Raw genomic sequence first — 17,144 nt, forward strand, 5'->3', positions numbered from 1 at the left:
CGGCCGGGACGGTGTATGACATACGCATGCACACTCTTTCACCAACACGCAGAGTGCGTTTAGGTCAATCTGGGCTGTGCATGTTTGTGATGTGTGCATCAGCAAAGAGATTAAGGCAGGGGATAGTTTGACGCCAGCAATGCGCTTTTTTGATGAAATCCTAATCTAAAGGACTAGAGAAACAATATGATTTCACATCAAAGCGACACACAAACAAAAACGATGAATAGTTTAACATTAGTCTTCCCCTGTTCATTTGAGGAAAACATTTCATACTGTTTTTTCTTTGCTTTGCCGCTATTCTCAGTTTTGGTGTGACGCTCACATGGTGACGCACAAAAGTGGCACATCAACTTGGCTATAAATCTGTCAGCGTTGTCACGCTTGTACCGTGAGGTGTGCTACTCGAGCTAAGCTAATTATTTCCCACGCCATGCTGCCTTATGGATGGAATGTATAAAATGCAGTTTGGTTTCATTGCAGACATGAGGAATTACCTGTGCAGCTCTTGTTTATGGTGCAGGAAAATGTGTGTATGTGACAAAAAAAATTGATAATTAAGCCCTTAAGCACTCACCAACATATTTCCCATACTACATCATCATCATCATCAGCAGCAGCAGGACTAACCATTCTTATCATCCTCCACACTACTGCTTTCATAGTGTTGCGGTTGTAATTTGACGGTATCTGTTAGCACAGGGTGTTTGTTGAAAATGAAGGATTCAGTGGACACAGTTTTCTGAGAAGCCTTGTGAAATTTCAAAGCAGCAGGGGCTGATGAATTTGGCCTTTGGGCAGGATTTGGTTGAGCTCCCGTAAAAATCTGTAGCCTAAATGATAAAACATTGCAGCATATGTGTTTGATTCATAGTTTTCAGTGATGTTTTCAGATCAGATCAGGTCATCTGTGCTGACCTTTGAGGAATAACAGATTTGTAAACTCCATGATTCAATGAGATCTGAAGTAGTCGATCTACTACTACTGTACATTATCATAGACAATCTATAGTTTAACAGTTCTGTTGGAAGCTGTTTGCTTTTTTCACCTTGAATAAAACTTTATTTAATTAAATTATGCTATCCCCTGGACTATCATTCAACTTCAAAAGGGATTAAATGTTGCAGCACAAAGCAATAAGACCTTCAAAGGTATTGTGTTGGTTGGAACGTGCAAGCAACTTGTTTGTGCAGTGACTACATATTCTAATACTTTGCCTCAAAATACCAATACTTCAATGTTAACTTTTAAGTATGACCCAAAAGTGAGAAGGTTACTTTCTGTGGTTTAAAGTGACTGTTGATGGAACATTTGTAACAAACTAACTGAACAATCAAAATGTTTTTGATGATCATGTTTGTATCTTTCAGATCATGGAATAACACTGACGTTTTGATGTCTTTAAGTAGTTCTCCTTGAGTTTGCATTTCAGCAAAAAAGTAAGCTTCCGCCCGGTTCAAGAATGAGTTACTGTGCCTAGTGTCACTTTTACAGACCTCTAACTTTGATGCATTGAGCTCCTTTTACTTTCCTACTCTAAATCCTTTCATCCCTCAGTGGAAGATGTTTACTCTCCACAGTAAGCCTGTCCTCAGAGCATGACAGAAAACATGTCGTGGAGACCTTGGCTGATGAACTAAGACCTCTCCATAAATTCCAAGCATGCAAACCTCTCTACCAAAACCACATTACTGACAATGAAAAGGGGACCAATGCTGCTAGGGTCAAGCATATGACCTGCATTAGAATAGGTATGTTTCCGATAAAGCGTGAAGAGGAATGCACAAAATGAAAGGTTGGCTGCTGAGTGAGTAAAAGGGCCACTCGGGAAGGAAATGTGGGAGTTAAAGGGAACGTAATTCCCTGCATGCTTAGCCTTATTAAATATGTAGCACAAAGGAAATGTGCCCTCTTTTACTCTTTAGCCAGACCCCTCTGCCAACCAAGTGTTAGAGACAGCTGCACGTTCATGTAAAAGTCCTTAAACGTGCAGCATGGCCTCTAAGACAGGTAAGTCTTTGAACTATAGAAATTTCTTCCCCTGACCTTGACCGCTTCGAGGCTGTCATCTCCTCTCCCTCAGCTTGAGAAAATACATTTCCTCTCCTGTTCTGCTCTCCCCTCCCTCCCACTGCTTTAAATATTGAAGATGGATAATGGTGTTCGCCTCCTTCCTCAGGCCAAGCCAAAAGCTTGGAGAAGGAGAAGCCAACACATGCTCATGTAAAAGCATGTGTGTCCTTACATATCCCAAGAAACCCCTGATGTCTGATTCGTGAACAAAACAAGACAGCAAGAATTCAACTTTACCTAACCCTGTACCACGTGTCTCAGTGGGGACATGTGAAGGCATCAGTGCTCCAATTCTGACGTCTTTTCGGACCTTGTGTCTTCAGTTCCTTAATCCAAATCCTAAATAAATCTGTGGTGACTGCACAGATGTGTAATTACAATGGGAAATAAGGTGCAGCTTATCGTCAAGACATAACTACAGTGACATCATAAGTAAAAGCCAGTGGATTTCCCAGTAAGAAATGTTCACACTTGAGCAGGGCTGATATAAATTCTCAAAGCAGTAGACCATTCAAATTCAAATTGAAAAAGAAGTTACATGCATAAATTCGAGGAGGATTTTTTTATTGTTCTTTGATTTGTGATATGTCCTGAAAAGATGCATTCAAATTAAATATTACATTCTGAATTAAGGCAAACATTCACAAAATCTGCAAAAAAAGGCAAACAATGGCTAAACCTGTATGGATAAGGCCAACATAAATAACAAGCAGCAAACTATCCTCTTTTAAAATCACAAGAACGTGCAAAGAAAATGTGTTTTCTCTAAATAACTGTAAACAGAGATAATTATGGTACTGTATATAGTGCAGAACACTAGAAATAGATGTTTGGGAAGACTTTATATTGAGTTGGTATTAGTGCTGGTGTGTGTGTGTGTATGAGGGATGGTTAACATGCGGGAGATACCAGATGGACGCATACTTCACCATCGGCAGGAGCAACAAAATCGCTTTTCTTTGACAGGTTTTGTCTGGAGCTTGGGGTTCGAGGAAGGTGTGTTGGCAGGTAAATACTGTTCTTCAAAAAGGGGGACAGGGGAAGCACTGACAACAGTGCCTTAGTGGCAGCAGCTGCTATTGTGGAGATGTCAACCTGACTCAATCAGACCACAGAGAATACCACACAGAGATTAAAACTTAAGATAAAAATAAAAACCATGAAGTGCAGTGCAAACCGGAGGACAAACAAAGGATTAATAAGATTAAAAAGGCCTCCGACTGCAATCTTGGTCATGATGAGGGGACAGTGAAGGTGTAAGTGGTGTGAGGCATGAATTACAAGGCCTTTTTAGTCAGGAGTGTCCAAACGGAGCCTGTGTGTTCAGAGGTCTCTGGACAATGACGGCGTTGGCCAAATCAGCTTCCTCAAGACTTAATTCTTTGTTGTTAAGCTCTCTGAAGGGAAGTGATGTCGTCAGTATGAAAGGTGGGCAACTCCTCTGGGAGCGTGCAACGAAATCTTGGACGTCAGTGATCCTGGAGAAGAATTACAGACAGAATTATAGAAATACTGTGGCAGCAGATTAAAAAACATACGATAATAAAGTGCAGATTAAGAAATACTGTAGTTTCTTTCAGGGGCAAAGCACTGCAAATACACTCTCTCCTGTGACACATGATTTCTCTCTGGAGCACTATACTAGTAACATAATCTATTATTAATCAGCACCCAGCACATACAAGCGATCCTATGGCTGCCCTGCTCCTCACACACTAGCTGAGGGTTAGGGGGGTTCAGCCCTCTCTATCCCTCTAACTCTGTTATATAAATGCTGCATCCAAGTTACGCAATCCCTCTCTGGGGATTTTATAGATCCACTCCATTCCTACATCTCAGATTATGTTTTCTGCAGCCCCATGCACTGTGGCAAGAGATATAACATGCACCATGCCTTCAGACTCCAGCTGACTAAAACAAAGCATTACGTAATTGTCAAACAACCCCCCCTTCACCACCTCCTGAGCTAGAACAAACAAAAGTCTTTTTCATCATCCCTTAAACGACTTCTGTGCTGAGATGCTTGAGATTATGGGATGCAAAGACAGCACAGCAGCAGAGGAAAGTGTGAAAATTTCCCTTACATAGACTAATCATTGTATCTTAAGCTACCACTCAGTGTTTTTTTATAAGGTTATGTTTAAGGTCTTTACGCTTGGATACACACCGATGGGATAGGTTAAACCTCTGCACCAGTCTCCTGCCATCGGCCAACCAGATCTGTAGGGAGGTGACAGGAAGGGCGTGGTCTAGTGTTACCAAGGGAATAGGAGGAGATTCTCCGTCCTCATGCACAGATGGTGACCTGGCCACAACTCTGGGTGCAACGCTAGGAATGGACAGAGATAAATAATAAGATTAAAACCACATGAGCATATGCAACTTGTATTCCTCTCCCTTATTACTGTATAGACCCAGAGTGCTTTTGTGGAGTATTTCTGAAGAAATAAAAAAATCATTTAGGATGTTGAGAAGATGCTGAGGTTTTAGCTCATCAGGCAGACAGTCTGCTTGGTTACATGTGTTTGTTTTCAAATATCTGGATTTAGAAGGACACCTAGTGGCTCACAGTAGTATTGCAGAGTCCAAATGCTCAAACATTTTATAACATTTAATGTGTAGTCTTGTCAAATCAGTAATGTTCTGTTACCTGCCAAGCCGGTATCCTCGACCACTAAAGGGGTGAAAGGCCTTTTTCTTGGGAACATAATTCTCCTCCGTCAGGTCCTCCACACTGATCTCCAGCTCCTCCTCCTCTGCTCTGCTCTCCCACTCTGAAGGGAGCTCCCTGGAACGAGTGAAAGGTCAGGCATAATGTCTATAGTTGGATCAATCAATATAACAAATGAGCAGTAAGAGCATTATGTCTGACCTATCTTTAGTTGAAGTCTATAGGTAGACAGCTGAACTGAGCATTTAGCCCCAAGGTGGTCTTCAGATCGAACCAAAAAGACATTAAGTCACATTCCTATTTCATATGGGTCACTGGTGATACACCAACAAAGCCTCATCCCAGATATGAGTGGTCAGAGGATTTGAGTTTTAGTTGTATAAACACAGTCCCTTTACCTTTATATCTAAAACACTGATATTCTTAGCACACTTTTTATTTCATTGTAAAGAACTCAAAGTCTCTGGTATACTACAAGTTGGTTTTGCCTCTTTGAAAGTCTTTTTGGCAAATACATAAATAAAAAAAGCATATTTGATTCCCTTTTTAATTTTAGGTACATTCATTTCTAATATAGACATTCAGAAACAATAATCACATTTCCCCCCTGGGGTTAATAAAGTAAATAGAATCCAAAAATTAGTATTGTGCTCCCGTATAGATAGATAGTGAGGCCCATGGAGCACAGTATAAAAGTTGTGTCAAGTTTTGCAAACATTTTTGCAGGGTTACGCTACACTTTTTATTTGAATTAAATAAATGAAAGCCTGTAATTAATTGCATGGCTTGGCCATTAGATAAGTGAATGCAAAAGCAATGCAATCAATAAGAAGTTGGTTTACGTGTCTGTAAAGAAAGGTGTATGCATTCTTTTTTTGATCATCCATTTGTTTCCAAAATAGTGAAACTGGTTCATTTCAGTTTACGCTCTAGGCCAGGGGTCTGCAACCGGCGGCTCTGGAGCCACTTTGACTCCTTTGCAGTGGTTCCCTGTTGCTTTACAAAAAATATTGTTGAAATAAGGAATTTTCATTTTTCGTACAGAGTCCTGATGATTAACGACATTGAAACTAAATAAAATCGAGATTTAAAATTTTGCTTAATTAAATATGCATCACATCTTCCAAATAAGCCTGCCCCCTCTTTACTTCATCTCCTACAACACAAACAGACCACCAACTTAGTTTACGCTGATGATTAACCTCAAGTTTTACACCCCTGGTAATATAACTAAAAGACAAACCTGAGAGAAAATAGAGATTTGAATTTTGTGTGGATGGATTTATTCAACTGCCAATGTGCCAGCTTAATATACATGTTTGATATGTGGCAAGACATTAGCAAGGGACAAAAAATGATGAGCTGAGCAACATTAGCTATCAAACGCAGGTTTCTTTTTGTTTTTGTAATCTTACAATTTCATAAATTAAAAAAAACTTGTTGTTTAGATGATTATTATATACACATTAACTATGTATTAAATTTTTTTATACACTGTGTTGTCTTTGTTGTCTTGTGAAAGTAGATTTTGTGGCTCGAGAATGACTTTTATCCAAGTGAGATGAGGAAAAAGTGCGCCGGTGACAGTTAAGATTGCAGACCCCCAAACCCCAATGTTTGTTATCATAAAATTAAATTAGAGGAAAGATTAAGACCTAACTAGGAGAAAGCAGTCTCGTGTTTTTTTTTGTATTGTTTTGTTTTTTTCAATTTAACCTTTATTGTACCAAGTTGGTCCCATTGAGATTAAAATCTTCTTTTTGAAGGGAGACCAGGCCAAGACAGGCAGCAGCAAAAACACAAAATTACAGACAAGAAACACAAAAAGAAACTAAGCACAGTCAACAAAACACAAGATTATGGATTAAAATCCCATTCTGGGAATCAATTGTTCAAACAACCGAGCTAAAACACTGACATCTTATAGAACCTGCCTCCATATGTTTCATTTTAGATTTAAAAACATTGTAGGACACCAGCTCTTTCAGCTTTGAGTTGTTCTGCAACTGATTCCAAGCTGAGGGTGCAGACTACCCAAAAGCCTTTTTCCCAATGTGGGTTAGTTTACAAGTTTGAAGTTCACTGGACCTACGCCATGTGCACACTGTATCTCACTGCAACAGGGACTTACAATGATTTTTATTACCTTTTTGTTATTACCTTCAGAAATAGTACCAGTGAGAAACACGTAACTGTGTTGCATCATAGATAGAGTCACATTTGTAATAAAACCTGAAGTTGACAGAATAAACCTTGAGGTGAAGTATTGTAGTTTTAATAAAACCACTGCTTTGTCATTTGGTTGTGATTACCAGGAGAAATTGTTTTGCGATATCTGACAGTGTAAAAAGCACATTCTTCCATTTTTTTACCGATGGGAGAGACACTGATAAGGTGTTTCTGGCTAAAGTGGGATGTATATGAAAGCAGCAATGTCTGTGCTTGTCAGAGCAATTTAAGGTAACTAAAACCAATTCTATCTGAGCTGACAATATTAAGCCCCCCATTAGTTTTTGCTTTTTATGACAGTTGCACTCACCCTCTTTTGATAGAATCCAAGAAATCTTGATTCTCTGGTATGGAGTAGCTGCGAAACTCCTCATCATTTACTGTGAAGCCATCTTTCCATAACCTCACCACCATCTCCACCTGGAATCAAAGCCGCAAAATGAGCTTGGATGAGTGCATGAAGGCCACAAAAAGTGTACAAATATAATGAGTGTCAGAGAATATCTTAAATGCCAGTACAAAGGTACCATCCCACTAACACAGATAATGATTTATGAGCTGTTTATCAAACCAATACATAAACGTAATTTTTAATACACCACTGTAAACCTTGTTCTAAAATAGATATTTTAATAACTATTCACGAAACTTTATTGCTTTAAGTCAACACTACAATGTCTATGGTAATTACAATTAAACATTTAAAACTGTAAGTATTCTTAAGGTATGTCTGGGGATAAATTCACACTTCAAGCATTCGCAGAGGTGAGGGCTCATATATAAAGAGGGTTGACTTGGTTCTTGACCTTTGATGTCCCTGAGGCATCGTAACAGATCTTCTCCACCTCATCGAGGAGGTCCTCTACCGAGAAACTACGCCTCATTGGAACCTCTTCTCCATTTTCCTCACTGAAAAACCAATAAAAAACAGACAACAGTGCCATTTTGTCATTATTTATCTGATCTAATTCAGCCTGCAGAAACAGAAACTATTGACCTCTCAACCCTAAAGAGTGGGTTTTCTCAATCTCAAAATAACTTGTGTTGGTACTGTGTCTTCAATAAACATGTCTATGGGGTCAGGTGTACCATAGTGTGTAAATATTTCATTAAAATTAAGAGAGAAAAACGAATTAATTACTATTCAACAAGCAACTTCTGTTTTCTTACCAATTTTCATCTTGCTCACCGCCCACAGTGTCAAACTCTTTCATGACGCTTTGTGTTTTCCATCTGTGAGCATCACAGGCAAGTGAAAGGAGAGATGTTTGTTTAATCAGTATAAAAGGAAACCTCTATTGACCATTAAACTAGAGCAGTTCTATTTATAGTATCCACGTTTACAAATAATTTCAGTTTTGTAGAAATGAGACGGCTCAACATTAGTCCAAACATGTTTTTTTAAGCCATTTAACCTTATCGATAAACAACCACACAGCCTACAGCGTTATCGTCAATTATGTAAGTGGGCGTCAGAAAAAGCATGGACGCTTACAGAGCCAAAGACAGAGGACCTGTGTATGAGCTTTGACTTGGGTAAAAGACACATAGACACTCAACAGATGCACGTTTGCATGCTCGTATTAAGGTTAAGGTCAAATACTGATTTACCAGTCCGTGTTTGGTCGGATAATCCCAGGCCACACATCTGCAGCCACAAGTTTCGTGTAGCGTCTCTTCTGCTGAGCAATATCCGTGACGACAGAGAGAGCTGCCGTAGATCTCCTCCTGCTGTCGCAAAACAATACTGCTGAGCTCAGCAAAGTGACTGAGAACAACATTCTGCCTCTCTGTTTCTGTCCATCCCTGTCTCTCTCTATCTATATCTATCGATGCCATCAAAGAAAATTAAATAACAACTATTATACTATCATTACGATAAAAATTACGAAAACGACAACAATCATAACAAAAAAGAGATTATCATTCTAATTATCAAATGTTCATAAAATAATCACAATATCAAAAATATATGTAACCTACCAATGGTACCACTCCAGATCAATCACTTTTAATGTGATATGTTACATATTATTAAGATATTGCATCACCTTCCAACTATTGAGAGAAAAAAATCTAGCTTTAAACGCTGTTTTAGATAACACATTAACCTGTGTAATCTGTCATTGTATCATGCAGTATTTTTTTTTTATATATATTGATGTGCATGTCTGTCGTTAATTTTATTACAATTTCCTCATTTACATCCACGTGAGTAAAAAAAAGCTCTTAAATGCTGGTGAAGTCAATCATAACCCTATATCTGCTATGAACGTGGAGATTTTGTAATACCTTTTTAATCCCAAATATCAAAGTGTTTCTTCAAGACATATATGTTGTCTTAAAAAAGACTGCTTTGGCTTTTTTTATGCATTGAGGACACTGAGCCCAAAATGTAAAACAGATGGTTAGCACAGTGGCTCCTTGCACTCAAGCCAGAAATAGTATAGCAACACACATCCAAGCGCACACAGGTTTTTGTTTCCGGAGTGTTTCCCAAACTAGGGTCTGAGGGTCCCACAGGGGTTCTTCAAAATATCAAGGTCTATACTCATTCTTTTTTTTTTTTTTTAATTTCTCAGATTTATTTCATGGTAAACATTTTCATACAAAATGTTTTGAGAGTTTTGACTGACACTGCTTTTCGAATTGCATTTAAAAGTGTTATCAGTGTATCAGATCTGCTACACAGAGCAAAGTAAGGGGACAATAGTTCATTGACAGATGTTTTTGAATTTGTTCAGTATCATTGGTTCCTGGCTATTGATTTATTGATTTAAAGTCAATGGTAAGCAAATTCAGCCATTTTCGTCTAAACTCATTAAATAAGTCATAAACGTGTAATCTTAAAATAAGTAAAAAATCTTTTGACCATTTTTGATTAAATTGTAAACTTAACTCTAACTGTTGACACCAGAGAGAAGTGCTTGTATTACCATGATTTTAAGACCTTAATTTATTTACTAAAATTCTTTTTATATCTTTAAAATTTGGCTCTGTGGTCAAAGACACGTGTCTGTTCTGTGACAGACTCACAACACAAATTTATTGCTGCTTTACACAGACCTTAAACTAAGCTTGTTCTGCTTTTGAACCTTCAGTCAATTTCTTTCTTTTTTTTTTTTTTAGAAAGTAGACACAACTTACTTCTTAATGTGTAATTTGAAAATCATAGTGGAAAAATGGGAGAAAAGACAGTTTTCTTGCAAGATTCTGAGCTCCCACTCACCATATTACATTTCAGTACTTTTCTCCTCCCTTAAAAAACAAAACTGAAAAAAGTTCACTGGAACATTGTATTCCTCAGAAGAGTACACTGTGTACTTGAGTCTATAAATATAGTTTTTCAGACTTAACCCCTTTAATATTACTACAGGGACTTGCTGTACTTTAACGTAACTTAGATGGGTGACCCTGTTTAACTCTGTGGGATTTTATATCCCCAGAGATAACTGTCAATATCCTTTCTGTAAATTCCTCTCCATGAAAACCCAGAGAAACACAACACAGTTTGTTTTAATAAGTATTTGGGTCTTACCTGTATTTGGGTAATACAGATATAATAACTTGGCAACTAGTTCATGAGCACAAGTTATCCAGTCAGCAGAAATAATTGCACCTGCCAAACAGATCCAGATCCAGATCCAGGTCCAGAAAGAGAGAGAGAGAGAGAGAGAGAGAGGGAGAGAGAAATGGCGCCTCGATGCTGCGCTCTCTGAGGCAGTGTTTGGAGCCGGTTAGGGACATTCAGTGAGGGTAGACACAAGGAACAGCTATGGTGAATACAAGGAAAAGCTCACGACAGGGGACCGGTCCCTACATCTCCTCTCGGACTCGGTCTTCGTCGAGAAACGAGCGAAACTCTGAAGAACATGTAAGCCGGTTTCCTTTCTTTGCCGGTGAGCTAGCTGGCTCTGCTAGTTGGCTAGGTAGCTGTAGCATTGGCCTCAAGGTGCTCAACACAATGTTTTATTCATAACAAAGTGCGAGCAGTAATAAACCTGACACCCGCTCAGTCACGTAGACACACAATTAAAGACTTGAATGCCGCGGTTTACACGTGTGTCGTTGGTATTGAACACATTGTTGAGCTGTCAATTTGAAAGCTAGCGGTGTTAGCTCCTGGCTAGCTTCAAGTTGAGTTCCCTTTGTGTTTGGCAATTTTACCCGGCTGACTTGTTTCATCATTGTCTCCATATACTAGCCTTCACATTAAAGACACTGGGGAGTTTGACATGCTGCTAATCGCTCGTCATTGTGTTATCATTTTGAACGTTTCAGCGTCATTGTTGGCTAAAATGTAAAGAGGTAAAGCTTTAGTTGAGCTAGCATTTGTAGGTTAAAGCTAGCTCGACAGCTAGCTGACAGTGGGGGGAAGGGAGTACCGGGTTCAAAACAGTTGGCTGGCTACGGTCCCGTATTTAGCAAGTCTGAACTTGGTGAACTTTCTGCTTAAACTGCCTCAAGACCCCTGGACAGCCTGTTCACGCAACATGTTTAAAAACGCATCCAAACACCGATGGACAGTTTCATTTGCCGCTATCAGGAAATGTGCTTTATATTGTTAGCTCTCGAGTTCATGCAGTGATCGACTGACCTACAAGCAGTCTGACAGCCTTTGTCTCAAAATGTAAACATTACGACTGTGCAAGGCAAGATCTTCTGTGTTTCCTTACCATTCACAGCTATTGTAGTATTTCAAACATAGATTATACATAACCGATCGCATGATTTATGTGCACTCATTAGCACATTCTTCGGTTTAAATGGGCTGTTAAAATAAAGTTCATACTCGGCCGATTTCAAGTGATTCCTGGCCTATGTCCAGTCCCATGAGTTGCATGGCGAGGCTATCTAATTGTATTTCACAACGTTATTTCTTAAATAAAATACTTTGGGATGAAATCCTTGCCTCTGATGTAGTTTACTCAGATTCCTATTTTGACATATAACCATCCCATCCTGCAGACCCTTGTGACTCTGACACAAACTGTTCTAACTTCTGCCCTCAGTTGGGCACAGATAGCACACCATATCAGCCCCACTGAGAGACTGTTTCTATGCTAAGGTGTCTCCCTGTTAAACACAAAATTCTGTTTTGTACAATCATCTATTGTTTCCCTTTATAAGCATTTTATTGAGCTGTCTTTATTTGAAATGAAGATAGACCACATAATATATATTTTGTATGTGTCTGCTAACAAATCAGATCCCCATTATGCTCAAATGTTTTACTTTTAATCAGTTCTTCTCAGTTAGCTGTGTTGAGAACTTGTTGTCAAAAACTGTGTTCTTTGACAAAAGCTGAGTTAAACAAGGACAGATTTCAAGATACCTGTCAGGCTACAGGACCGCATTACCTGCTGTTAGTACATCATGCACTCCTCAGTTTGTCTGTACCCAGCCATCTATCTAGCCAGTCAGACAAACCCCTCTGCAGGCATTGCAGACAGTTGCCTATGACAACAGTGAGATACACTCGCATATCAGCAGGGAAGTGAAGCTGTGAAGGGCATGAGCATCAAGGGCATATGTCTGCCGGGTTCTCTGTTGTGGTTTAGAAATTCATTGAGGAGTTGGGTACAAGGTGTCTTGTCCCATCACAATAGTCTATTCTGGTTTTGCCCCTTGGGGCTCTTGCTGTCTTGTGTCCTTGATGTGATTTGTTTTCATGGATTAGATTCAGTAATGGAGCAGTTTGGTCTTGCATGAGTATTTGCTTAATATTGGGGCTTTGTGCAGTGATTGACAGGGGCATTTGTTCATGTGAGTATTTGTAGAAGACGGTCACTTTTATCATTCACACTTTATGTTACTTACTCCACTTTTCTCTCTCTGACATTTATGTTATGTTTGTTTGTTTGTTGAACAGAAGGAGCACAGTAGTGATGTGAGTAGTCCCAGCAGTCCAAGGTTGGCTCCTCCTTCCAAGAGGACACGCAGGCAGACCGCCTCAGAGCCCAGCTCCAGCGATACCTCCCCTTCCCCTCAGACCAAGGGCCAGAGGGTCAGCTGGGACATTCCCACCTACCGCACTAGGTCAGCTGGCAGACTTTGTTTCTCTAATCATTAGGGCTGCAGCTATCGAATATTTTATTATTCGAGTATTCTACTGAAAATCCCACTGACTAATCGAGTTATCGGATAAAATACATTTTTGTTTAGTTAAAGAGCAGTTATTTTTCAAATGAAATTTTTTCTCTTTAAGAAATAGAATTTTCTGATACAGCAAGTCAATAAGAGCACTTGCTTTGGTAGCTCCAAAATTTGTAAACACACTTTGACACATTTTTGTGCCTTGTACATCGCAGCAAATGTTGCGGACCCAAATGGCACCCGTTTCATAGAATGGCCCATTAGTCTCCAAACTCCAGAAAAGAAGCTAGATTTGTTGCTTGTTGCTATTTTGTATAAGAGGTAGCTTGAGGGGTCTGAAAACTCTCTTAATATGGCCTCAGCTCTATTTGAAATACCACTCTTCGATCTTTTTTAGAATTAAACGATTCCTCGAGGCTAAGAAAATTACTCGAGTATTTTTTGTAATCGAGTTCCTCGAATCATTCGAGGAATCGTTTCAGCTCTACTAATCATGATCCTGTGAAAGCCAGAATGATGGTGCATAATGTTGTGACAGAGCGGTTTATTTCATTGTTCTTTTACTATCTTTGGCTCTCACTTTTCAAGCACTTTAACATTATCAGTTTGTTTATTTTCTGTCCCGAGATCTAGATTGAAAAAGTCATAAGTTGGTCTCTACTGCTTTTATGCTGTTGAGTCAAATGCATACGATCCAACTGCTAAGGAAAAAAGAGAAACTTTGACAGTATTTCAGCAGATTTTTAAACATTGTTCATACATAACACATTTTCCCTGTGCTATTGTGTTTTCAGGTTGTCCTCTCGCATAATGCAAAATGGACATGGTAATGTAACTGTTTTCAACTTGTCCTTTCTTTTAAAACCACATGTTAAAGCACATTTGGATAACATAGAATAAAAGGATTAAATCAGCATTTGTTGTTGATGCTGCAGCCCATATGAATCAGAGCGGAGGGGGAGATCACTCCCACATGAACGGTCATGTGGAGCTGAAGAGGAGCTGCCGGGTGAGGAAGAGCCAATTTGAACACCTCAACCAGAGCCTGCTGTTTGACCAGCTGGTCAACAGGTAGCCAACCCTAGCAGCTTGATATGGTATCTTGTGTCAGTTAATATGTGTAATGAGTATTATATGAGAGTTGGAATACACTGTTAGACAATTTGCTATTCAGTTTGCAACACATAGATCCACCTATGTATAACCTAGAAGCTTGTGATAAACCACAAAACTTCATGTGGTCTATAGATTCTCCAGGTCATCAGGTGTTTTTCAGTGAGGTTGTCAGTCTCTTCTCCGACACAAACTGTGTGTGTTTGCAGCACTGCTGAGGCTGTCCTCCAGGAGATGGACAACATCAGCAGCATCAGGCAGAACCGCGAGGTGGAGCGACTTCGCATGTGGACTGGAGACACTGAGGAGGTAACTGTAGTCTCCTCCAAGTCACCATGCAGTAACAAGAAAAAGTACCACCAGACTGTTATAATGAGTACTAGTGGAAGTGTTTAAACCCTTTCTTTACAGGAAAACATGGACATGTATTCTCGGGTGAAGCGCAGGAAATCAATGCGTAGGAGTACTTTTAGCATGCCTGCACACCATAAAGCCATGAGTAAAAGTGAGCAGGAGGATGATGAAGAGGAAGGGACTGAAGGTAAGTTTTTACTATGGATGTGTTTCTTATAAACCAGAGGAGAAAAAGTTATTTTGAAACTTCATGAACTGAAGTCTCCAAATCATAACATCTTCAGCCAATAACTGAGAGTGAAATGAAAAGCCCAGGATGGTTATTTTCCTGCCTGAAGTTTAGAAACCACAATTGTGGCTTTTCAGATTCTCATGGGGAGGAAGAGGAGGAGGAAGCAGAAGATGATGATGAAGATGATGAAGGAGATGAAGTGGAAGAGACAGGAGAGGAAAACGACAGGCCGTACAACTTGAGGCAGAGAAAGACTGTGCAGAGATATGAAGCACCACCTATTGGTAAGTTTGAGAATCACACTTTTATATTTTCTCACTTGTGTGGAGGAAATTCACCATACATTGAATGATTATCTTGAAATTATTTTGTAGGCTTGGTGCATGAAAACACTCAGGTTGTGTTTGCTTTTCAGAGCCAGTGAACAGAAAACAGAGCAACCCCTCACTGTTTGACACCCACAGATCCCCAGCAAGAAGAAGCCATATAAGGTTGGAAAAATCACACTCAAATCTGATGTTAACCATTTTCTTTTTGTGGCTGATTCATTCATCGCTGTGGTCTTAGAAAGGATTTAGCACTTTGTTCAGCCTCTCCTGATTGACTGATACATCTGTAATGTTTTTTTTTTTTTTACTAAATCTTTATTGTCACATCCCTCTAGAGTGAAGAAACATGCCATTCACAGCAGTGACACCACCTCATCCTCTGATGAGGAGCGGTTTGAGCGGAGAAAAAGCAAGAGTATGACTCGGGCCAGGAACAGGTGACAACAAAGCTATTTTTCTTCTACTATTTGTCCTCTTTTAACCCTCATCAAAAGTCTTACCAATTTCTATGTTTTTTGGGGGGAAACAGAAGAAAAGCATGGTCATGACCATCAGTTGAAGGGCTGTTGTAAAAACTCCTGTGCTACCCTTTTGTGCCACTTATGCACCTTTTCTGCCGAGCTGTTCAGTTAAGTTTGTCTCTGCACAACATGCATTTTATGGCATTTCCATTGACTAATTCTGGTAAGGATTCCCAAAAAACCGAGAAGAGCTGTCCCCCTTTTTTGGTTGGTTTATGCTGTTGGGGTGCCTTAACCCGCGTTTCCACCAAGCAGTCTGGGTTGGTTCAGTACGGTTTGGGATGGTTTGGTACACTTAAGCCTGATTCCGTTTGTGTTTCCACAGCAAACTGTGTCCTTTCGTGTAAGCCAGATGTCGAAAGCTGGATATGTTAAGCAATAGCATGACGCCGTAGCAGCTTACCCCGCTATTAAATCTAACAAAGGAGAAAAACGTGACACAGTAAACAAAGAACATAGATGGAAGACATGCAGCATTTAGTCCTATCTATGATTGGCATGTAGCTCTTTGATACAAAGTGCAATCAAGCTTTTGTTACAGAGAAGTTTGTGTTTTGTCAGGAGAAATGCACCCGCTGTCGGGGTTAGTGACGATTCTTTCGACCAATCAGTGTGTTGCTCCACCTTCCGAGAGCAGATCGGTTCAGTCTGGCATCCATACGGAAGGGTCCCAAAAAAGTAGGCTGGCTCGTCTTGGTTTTTGGGTATCTGTCCCGGGATAAGTCAGTGGAAACGCCGCAAAATGCGCGCCGTACTGAGACGAACCTAACCGGTCTGCTTGGTGGAAACGTAGCTATACTAAACTGATTCGATCCCAGAAGGTGGAGCTACAACACTGCAGACTGTCAATAGGTCAAAATAATCATCACTTACCATGCGAAAGCAGCTGTATTTCTCCTTGCAGTACAAGGCCTTCTCTGAAACAAAGTTGATTGCATTTTGTAACAAAGAGCCACATGAAAATCACAAAGGAGACGAATTGCTGGACGTCTCCCATACTTGCTCTTTGTTTACCATGCCACGTTTTTCTTCTTTGTGGGATTTACTAGCTGGGCACACTGTTGCACTGCTATAGCATCACACTATTTGTTACTGATGTGGCTATCAGCATCTGGCTTACATGCTGCCTACCACAGGGGGGCACGGTTGACTGTGAAAACTCAACCAGGATCAGGTTTATTGGGCCCAGACCAAACCGTACCGATCTAAATTGGACTGCTTGGTGGAATCAGGGCTTTAGTGTTCACACCATGCATATGCATTTCATAACCATCCAATCTAATTTTTCAGATGTTTGCCCATGAATTTAACTGCAGAAGACCTGGCCAGTGGTGTTCTGCGTGATCGGGTGAAAGTGGGTGCTAGTCTGGCTGATGTGGACCCCATGAATCTTGACTCCTCTGTAAGTACTACACAAATAAAGACCATACAGCTGTTCAGTAGGATCATTTTAGGCTTATTATGACCAGGAAGTGGGCAACCTTGGAAAGAGCTTTTTGCGAAACTGTTTTTATTTTTTTTGAAG

At 39.9% G+C, this 17,144-nt stretch overlaps 2 protein-coding genes across 2 annotated transcripts in view; one reads left to right on the forward strand and one right to left on the reverse strand.

Moving 5' to 3' along the window:
- Positions 1–2,645: 2,645 nt before the first annotated feature.
- Positions 2,646–8,730, reverse strand: ubxn2a (UBX domain protein 2A). The gene is made up of 7 exons (XM_074685199.1): positions 8,586–8,730; positions 8,145–8,207; positions 7,781–7,883; positions 7,285–7,394; positions 4,725–4,862; positions 4,242–4,403; positions 2,646–3,552 (listed from the first exon to the last, which is right to left on the reverse strand). The coding sequence occupies exons 2-7, from the start codon at positions 8,186–8,188 to the stop codon at positions 3,369–3,371; spliced, it is 741 nt and encodes a 246-aa protein (XP_074541300.1). The 5' UTR covers positions 8,189–8,207; positions 8,586–8,730; the 3' UTR covers positions 2,646–3,368.
- A 1,906-nt stretch (positions 8,731–10,636) lies between these two features.
- Positions 10,637–17,144, forward strand: part of atad2b (ATPase family AAA domain containing 2B) — a 58,054-nt gene continuing 51,546 nt past the window's right edge. Inside the window, exons 1-10 of the mRNA XM_074684984.1 lie at positions 10,637–10,848; positions 12,847–13,013; positions 13,865–13,896; positions 14,006–14,141; positions 14,393–14,492; positions 14,595–14,724; positions 14,904–15,053; positions 15,185–15,260; positions 15,434–15,535; positions 16,910–17,021. Coding sequence (XP_074541085.1) covers positions 10,750–10,848; positions 12,847–13,013; positions 13,865–13,896; positions 14,006–14,141; positions 14,393–14,492; positions 14,595–14,724; positions 14,904–15,053; positions 15,185–15,260; positions 15,434–15,535; positions 16,910–17,021 — 1,104 coding nt within the window. The 5' untranslated portion in view covers positions 10,637–10,749. The remainder of the gene's footprint in view (positions 10,849–12,846; positions 13,014–13,864; positions 13,897–14,005; positions 14,142–14,392; positions 14,493–14,594; positions 14,725–14,903; positions 15,054–15,184; positions 15,261–15,433; positions 15,536–16,909; positions 17,022–17,144) is intronic.

Source organism: Halichoeres trimaculatus, unplaced genomic scaffold (genome assembly GCF_033239565.1).
Source record: "Halichoeres trimaculatus isolate MK-OKI-2021-1 unplaced genomic scaffold, fHalTri1.1 fHalTri1_scaffold_13, whole genome shotgun sequence".
NCBI lineage: Eukaryota > Metazoa > Chordata > Actinopteri > Labriformes > Labridae > Halichoeres > Halichoeres trimaculatus.